This window comes from Buceros rhinoceros, unplaced genomic scaffold (assembly GCF_000710305.1).
Source record: "Buceros rhinoceros silvestris isolate BGI_N320 unplaced genomic scaffold, ASM71030v1 scaffold38827, whole genome shotgun sequence".
Lineage (NCBI taxonomy): Eukaryota > Metazoa > Chordata > Aves > Bucerotiformes > Bucerotidae > Buceros > Buceros rhinoceros.
Window position 1 is genome coordinate 4,351 of NW_010422278.1, and position 8,139 is coordinate 12,489.

At 37.9% G+C, this 8,139-nt stretch overlaps 1 protein-coding gene across 1 annotated transcript in view; it reads right to left on the reverse strand.

Annotated features, from left to right (window-relative positions):
* The window catches only part of ARHGAP11A (Rho GTPase activating protein 11A), a 9,245-nt gene extending 1,510 nt beyond the window's left edge, over positions 1-7,735 (reverse strand). Inside the window, exons 1-11 of the mRNA XM_010139975.1 lie at positions 7,671-7,735; positions 7,248-7,344; positions 6,467-6,717; positions 5,759-5,919; positions 5,503-5,649; positions 3,991-4,047; positions 2,882-3,049; positions 1,563-1,698; positions 1,132-1,240; positions 517-664; positions 1-116 (exon numbers count right to left, since the gene is read on the reverse strand). Coding sequence (XP_010138277.1) covers positions 1-116; positions 517-664; positions 1,132-1,240; positions 1,563-1,698; positions 2,882-3,049; positions 3,991-4,047; positions 5,503-5,649; positions 5,759-5,919; positions 6,467-6,531 — 1,107 coding nt within the window. The 5' untranslated portion in view covers positions 6,532-6,717; positions 7,248-7,344; positions 7,671-7,735. The remainder of the gene's footprint in view (positions 117-516; positions 665-1,131; positions 1,241-1,562; positions 1,699-2,881; positions 3,050-3,990; positions 4,048-5,502; positions 5,650-5,758; positions 5,920-6,466; positions 6,718-7,247; positions 7,345-7,670) is intronic.
* Positions 7,736-8,139: the final 404 nt, after the last annotated feature.

The window sequence follows — 8,139 nt, forward strand, 5'->3', positions numbered from 1 at the left end:
GCTGATTGCCTGAGAATCTGTAACCGTAGGACTATTCCATGACATTCGGTGAACTACTTTGTCCTGAGATTTTGGAGTTAGTAAGTTTTCTTCTGACTTACTCACATTCTTTGAACCTTAAAACAAATACCAGTGTTTAAGAATAATACCTTGCAATTTTAATGATCGTTACAGGCAAAATTCTCGATAAAAAGACTTAATTATCAAAGCAGCACTGAATTTAAAGATTCCGTAACTCCCTAAATTACAGAGATGTGAAAAAAGATCATAATATTAAGAACTGAAACAATGTATCTCATCTTGCTTAACTAACAGAAGAGAACTAATAAAATACACTAGAAACATAACAAGCCTGTCCTAAACCAATTCTTTTTTCCCCAGGAGTCACTAACATTCAGGTCCTACTAGCTAGAAGCACTTTTAATACAATTGCTTTTATACCTGTAGCCATAAGGTTATTTTTGCTTTACAAAAGTGAAAGTTTTCCCTATTGAATATATTCTGTTAGACACTTACCCTTTTTAGGGAACTTTTCATTGACGCAGGGGCTGAAGAGTACAGCTCTTTTCCCACATTCCGTTCTGCTTTCCAAACCTTGCTGGCTTGCAAGACGCCTTCCAATATTTTCAGATCTGTTACCAAACGCACAACCTGAAACAATATTCTTGAACAAACAGAAGGTGTTAATCACTACCATATAAACTTGTAATTTGGAATCTCATTTACAGAGGCACCTCAGAACGTACGATTCTGCGCATAGGCTTTGTAATAACAGCATTTCAGGAGCGGCGAGACCTACTGATCACAAGTCTGGTGGGTTGTCCCCAGCTGGCAGGTCAGCTCCCACCCAGCTTACTTGCTCACTGCCCCCACTCCCCAGCAGGAAGAGGGAGAGAATTAGAAAGGCAAAAGGACAGGGGGACACACCAAAAACTAAACCACAAATGATGCAAAAGCAATCGCTCACTCCAACAATAGACTGATGCCCAGTCAGCCCCTAAGCGGTGGCCATAACTCCCCCCATCACCCTGTTCTACCGGTGAGCGTGGCATTATATGGCATGGAATATTTCCTTGGTCAATTAGAATTTGCACAGTAACAAGACAACTGGGTTATGAGTAAAATACTTACAATTTCTCTATTGCTTTTCCCCAAACCAAACTTCAAGCGTAACGACCTACGAACCATTTCTTTCCGGCTAATCTTTGGAGAAAAACAACCCGTCTTTCCCGATTCAGCCCTGAGAGGACAGAGGGGTAGAAACACACAAAAAACCTCTTTAGGAGGGCAGTGAAAACATCCTGATGTTTATTTATGGTTAATTCTCTAGTTCTATTGCCTTCTTGCCAAGCATTTTCTACAGGTTCAGGAGGCTACTGTGCCAGAGCTCCACATTGGAAGATCTGATGATTTGAAGATTGCTATAAAAAATTGCTGTTTTAAACACCAAAAAAAAAGAAAAAAATTTTAAAGAGAGATTGAGATTTTACCCATCATTAGTCAAAGGGTCTAGACCTACCTTTCCAATTTATCTTTGGTTTCTGAGAGTTAAGGCAAATTACCTGTATAATTTTTTGCTTGCATGTCTTTTACTTCTTCTGTTCCCAGTACTAGACAGATGATTTTCACCACCAGTTGAAGGAGATGGTGAGGTTTGTGACGACTCAAGAGACACACAAGGGCTTGCTTCAAGCTGAACTACAGGAACAAAATCATATTTACATGATCTTAAAATAGTCACATTTTTTCAGATAAAGACTTAATACAATAAAAACCAGGTTTTTAAACAGCACAGCTTTGGTATCTTATTCTGTGGAGCGATGGCTTGAAATTACTGTGACTACCACTTTTATTTAACATCAAATGAAGCTGTTACTTGTAGCATCTGTAGGAGTGGCTGGATTGTTATGAATCGCATGCTATAGATATATAAATTAAGTTATATATACCTAAATTAAGTTTACACATTGCCACCATCAAATTTAAGAGCTTAATAAGAAAAATTAGATTAAGCATTAATATTATTTGCAGTGTGTTTTACATACCTAGCCAGAATAGTTAAAGCAACAACAAAAGAGTTGCTATTCTACTCCTTAACTTCTGTATGAAACAGATTCTTTATGACTATCTTTAGAAAATGTTGTTGCTTTGGTTTGCTTATCCACAGAAACAAGAATTTCATGACGAGCCTGAAATGATTTTAAAAAAACCAAAAGGAAGAAGTTTCATACCACTCAACTGAGAAAAAAAATTGATCTTCAGGCAAAACAAACATAGAGTAAAAAGAAATTTCTAGATTGGCTAAGTTCAGTTGGCAGCACATTAAGCAACCAAACAAAAATAAAATAGGATTTAGGAGAACCTGACAGTTGGAAGCACTCTAGTAGAATTAAGTGGTAAAGCACTGCTGAACAAAAGTAAAAAACATTTTCTATAGAATTTTGAGATTGTTTAACATCTAGTGAAAACAAGAGGTAATTGGCTTCAGGAAAGAATGTAATAGCAACAATTACTTTTCGCATATAGCTAAGACAGAAGGTGGCTAGAACTTTCAAAAGGCTGGAAGCACAGGCACTCTTCATGGATTTCTGTGCTAAGATAGACATGTGAATCTAACCTAGGTGATACAGAGGGACTGAGAAAAGGACAACAGGATTGCAGATTTGAGATAACAGAAAACAAGAAACAGGATTTTTGCTCAAGCCAGGTGGCATGACAGTCACTGATGACCATAGACTATTTACTAAGACAGGAAAGTAGTGCAAGGAACACTGGAGTGAGGTTATCAACGACTGCCTAACAAGAACCAGACAGTACATTTAAATTAAAAGCCATAAACAGCCACTTTAAGCAGCAAGGAAAAAAAATGAAGGCACTGTACCTGATGCTGGTGTTGAGCTGCTGTTAAAAATGCTGCTTGGTAATAACTCAAAAGCAAAACTGTGCTTAAAAGATCGTCTCTTCTTGCTAGACAAGCCCTGAGAGCAGTCACTTGGAAGTTTACGCTTGGTACTTGGAGTAAGAACCACCGGAGTCACTGATGACAGGACTGAAATTAAGAAAACCAAATTTGCAGTGACAGCTTAAAAGGTTGAGTGTTTACTAAAATATAAATGGTTGTCAGGTTTTTTTAAACTCTGAAAGAAAATTGTATTAAGAGCTTAGCCAAGGCACATGCATTTTGAACAGGCAAAGCAGTCGCTATAGCTTGGGGTTTTTTTTACTTTGTTGGGTTTTTTGCAGGTTAGAGTACCAGAAAGGAAAATCCAAAACCTCACATTAAAAAAATAAATGGAAGTTTACGCTTGGTACTTGGAGTAAGAACCACCGGAGTCACTGATGACAGGACTGAAATTAAGAAAACCAAATTTGCAGTGACAGCTTAAAAGGTTGAGTGTTTACTAAAATATAAATGGTTGTCAGGTTTTTTTAAACTCTGAAAGAAAATTGTATTAAGAGCTTAGCCAAGGCACATGCATTTTGAACAGGCAAAGCAGTCGCTATAGCTTGGGTTTTTTTTTTACTTTGTTGGGTTTTTTGCAGGTTAGAGTACCAGAAAGGAAAATCCAAAACCTCACATTAAAAAAATAAAATAAGTATTGGGGTGCGGGGGCACGGCATGAATTACAGAAGATGACTATGCTTAAGAGGCAGAGTGAAAGAATCTCAGCCCTGACAAATGCATCCCCAAGATAAAACGCTGCACTACTGCACTGAAGCCTAGTGGGCATTAGCTAAAAGCATGAGTTCAGTTGTGTAACTCTAGAACCACACAGCCCGCTGCTGCAGTGACCATAGCTGCTCCAAGAACTCCAGTAAATGCAGTATCCTCCATAAATATGCACCTATATTCAAAGTTTTAAACAATTTAAACATAATCGCTTATCTTCAGCTAAGTTCTAGTTCTTCAGTTAAAAAGTTGTGGAATATAGTTGACAAATCCAGAAGATACTGCATGGCTTTATTTAGTACAAGTATACCAGTACCTACCGCTTCTGTCTTGCTGGGGTGTAGATTTAAATTTATTCAATGCTCCACTAACAATATCTGAAATGCAAGACACACCGAGCAATCAAATGTAAATATTAAGTTTGTCTTGCTCTATTGTCAGCTCAAGTTTAACTTGTATTCTTTCAGGGAGAAATAAAGCAAATCAGTTTAAATGGTTGTTTTACGTAAAGAAAACTATAGTTCCGATCTTCTCACCAACAAAGGCTTTGTTACTTTCATAAGTAATTGAAAAATTCTATTTTCCTTAGTAACAACAAGGAAATCATGCACAGACAACAGAAATTTATTGTAGAAAATTCTACTGTTCATAAAATTATGTGCCTTCTGATTTCTCGTAAGTAAACCTAGAAGGTATCCACTGAAGTCCTTCTCACAAAGTCTCAGACTCTCTCACTTTACTGGACAGTTGTTTTGAAGCTGAGAAGTCAGGCCCAAAGAGAAGTATGACATTTTGGTCCTGCAAAGAAATAACGTACAACTTCTCTGTGAACTACGTGGGTTTGGTTTGGGGTGTTTGGGCTTTTTTAAAGGCCAAATTAAGCCCAGTAGAGTATAGGCATGAAGTTTTACTGGTTTTCCTGCTTTTAGAAGTAAAATGGAAGTATTTTTATTAAGTGCTATTGCAACTTACAGTTGTATTTCCATGTGTTCATAGCAAAGCTTAGCAAACCACAGACCTGCAGTCCTTCTTTTATGTTGCTGGATAAGCATCAGGTAGTTTTTAAAAATCTCATCTTTGGCAACAGATAAAGTGCAATACTATGCAATACAAGTGTAATACTATGTTTTATTACACCTGGAGAAAGAGTAGAAGCTGCCTACCACCAGAACCTATTCCACAGAATTCACAAATTCTAACTGCTTCCCCTCCAACATTCACAAATTTATCACTTTGCAATTATTATTGCAGAACAGAGAATATGCCATTTTGATTGTCCATATTTGGCAAAAAAGCCTCACACCCTATTGAACAGTTAAACTGCAAAAAACCCCAAACAGATCCATGACATCAGAGCACACAGTATCCAATAATATCCAACTCAGAGGTACACTTCAAAACACAAATTCATTACTTTAATTCAGAAGACACATGGCATTTAAATCCTTGCCTTCTCATGACCTGACGTATCAAATTATGCAACATCTGAGTGTTCAAGTATAATTTCAAAACTAGCAAGAAAAGAATCGTTATCAGTGTTCTGCAACAGCATCTGAGGTTGACTCAACAAAAAGCTGGAACATTAGTCTGGCTTCACAAATCTGAACACAAGCAAAATAGCTTCTTCGGCAGACAGCAGACACTCGAATAAACTCAGAGTGAATGTACATTAAAATTATGTGATTACCGATTTGCAAAATCGGTGCAAGACTTCAAAAAATTTCACAGGCATCTATTCTGCTTGTGGAAGAAGCAAGTGCTTCAGATCAGCACTCCTGAAGTCTCCAAGTAATTCTATTTTAGCTGCTGAAACTTTCACACAACATACCTACCCCCAACACTTCGGTGCCTCCTCTTCTTACAGTCACTGGGAGATTCACTGTCACTGTCTTCATGGCCCCACAGTGAGGGAGTGGACTGAAAGGCATCAACACCTAACATGGCAGGAATCTTTTCCAAGATAAATTCTGGTACATGTCCTGAATTAATTGAGAAATAATTAAGTTTTTTAAATAACCGAAAAGAAAAGCTGTGTACAAGCATACAACTATGTGCAACAAGGTATTCTGATAAACATTATCATCTTACCGATTTCTGCTGCATGGTCAATAAGCGTTTGCACAACTGCGGCTTGCAAGCGGATTTTTTTTTCTGTACTGGCTGACATCTTCTCATTTTCATTCGAGTGCAGGAGGTTGGGAGCAAAAATCACTGCCAGATTACTGCTATCCATTCTGTTTTCACTGGATCTTAATAAGAAAAGCAGGTTTTTTAGTGGGTTTTGGTTGGTTGGTTTATTTGTTTTTTGTTGGTTTTTTTTTAAAAAACCACAAATTATCAGGACATAAGCAGTGGAAAGAAAAAAGACCAAATAAGGCAAATGCAGTTAAAAACGAAACCAGCGAGTCATTCACTTGGGTGTGATTTACGCACCCCAGGCTAGGTAGCCACATGATTTATGTTATTGAAATCAAGAGGTTCTAGATCCCAGTCAGTTTTGGGGAATGCAAGACATCAGTTAGATTTTGTTAATTTTACCAGTCACTCCTTTTGCTTTCCAAGAAGAATGAGGAATACAGCTATGAAAGAATAGAATGAAGTGTCCAGCAAAATGAGGTTTCATAAAGAAGACACTTCTGACTTATGAAAGAAAAGACTACGCTGAATTCCAGTGAATGACTGCAGATAAGAAAGTTTGAAGTCACAAATCATTCACAGAAAGTTACAGCAGTTGCCTGGAAAGGGAAGTCATCAAAGAAGCTGGGAGCAGTTTATAAGCATTCTCTTTACACTGACCTCAGGGACACAGTTCTCAGAAAGTTGAAAAAGTATCTCAAAGCTTCAGTTGTTCTGTCCGCCATCAAACACGACAGCAACACAGTTGCCGTTTTCTTCTCATTTTCTAGCTGCTGAGCTTTGAAAAGGCCTTCTTGCAAGTGAGGCGGAAGGATGGGCTCTGGCAGCTCTCTAAAGAACTGTTTAAGAAGCCCTGCAACATCACACGGCAGTGCAGTGGAGAGGCAGTTTTCGCCTTGATCCAGTTTACTCTGAAATTGTTCATTAGAAACATGATTTGAAGTCTTCAACATTCAAACCCTCAGGTTTCTGCATTTAGGCACTAATCCCCCAGCCTGTGTCAGAAACAGTGACATCTTCCCCATTTTAGTTTCAGCCTTGTCATGTTTTACCTAACTACAGTGTCTACAGAGACACAGATGATGTTGTCAGACCACATGTGCTAATTTACAGGTTCCCCATGTACACATCCTTCTGGGAGATCATTGCTAAACAAATATCCCCACAGTATCCAGTGTGCATAACTGCTAACAAGTTTGTTCAGTCACAAATATATTCGCACCATCTGGAAAGCTGAAAAATTTCCTAGGGGGGAAAAAAAAAAAAAAAAGGAGAAGCTTGCCAGTTTCTGGACTAGATCTCCTCTAATTTCTACAGCAGGTAATGTTACCAGTCTACTTCCAACTCAAATATGACTGATAAGAGTCCAAAAACTAAAACATGCAGATAATCAAGTGAAATGCAGCTTATTCAAGAAAAAAAGAGACATTTTAAAGAATACCTTTAAAGCTTTTAAACGGACAAGAGAGCCAGACTTTCTGAAGAGTCCCTCGGTATGAACATGGTCTTCCAAATACCGACAGCTATCAACAAGAAAGCTGAGGAAAGAACAGTAACATACTTCTGACATTCAGAATAACGCTTGGGTTTTTTCCAGGAAAAGTATTTAATGATAAATAGATAACACTTAATACACAAGCTAGTTTTCTACAAGGACAAGAAGTATAGAGAAATACAACTGAATGATGGCTCTGAATGCCCCATCTAACTTCCACATCCCCCTTCCTCCAACTGAAACTATTCTTATATCCCCCCTAAACCTCAGCAGGCCTAGAATAAACGTTATGTTCCTTCTTCTGACAAGAGTTCAATAGTAGAAGGAGAGCAAAGAAAGCATAAATCTAAATGTACACAATTCACTTACCTTGGAATGTAACCATAGCCTGGCACAAACGATTGCGGTAGTGCCTGAAAAGATACTCCAAAGATTTTACCCTAAAACACAAAATTAAATTAATGTTATTCAGAAGTTGATAGGGTTACCAGCTAGATATCACAGAAAAGCACGTACTCCACAAAGTACAGAAGGTAGTTAAGACATAAAACCAAAGCCTTTCTGATAAGGAGTACTGTCAGAAAAAGCACTATCATCTCTAGATAGCTGAGCCTATGCTGATTCTAGTTACAGGAAACGCCCTAGAGTGCTGTGAAAGAATAGGAAGGTTTTGTGCAGTGTGTTTTCCATTTTTTATTTTACAAGGAGTCGATTTTCCTAGAAGGCCCCCAAAGCAGTAAGGATATTAAACAGGCCGTTCTGGAATCTCACCTTAGCTTTTCAAATTGACTAACTTTTATTTTTCTTAAAAATCAGCACAATTTAAATAACTTAGAAG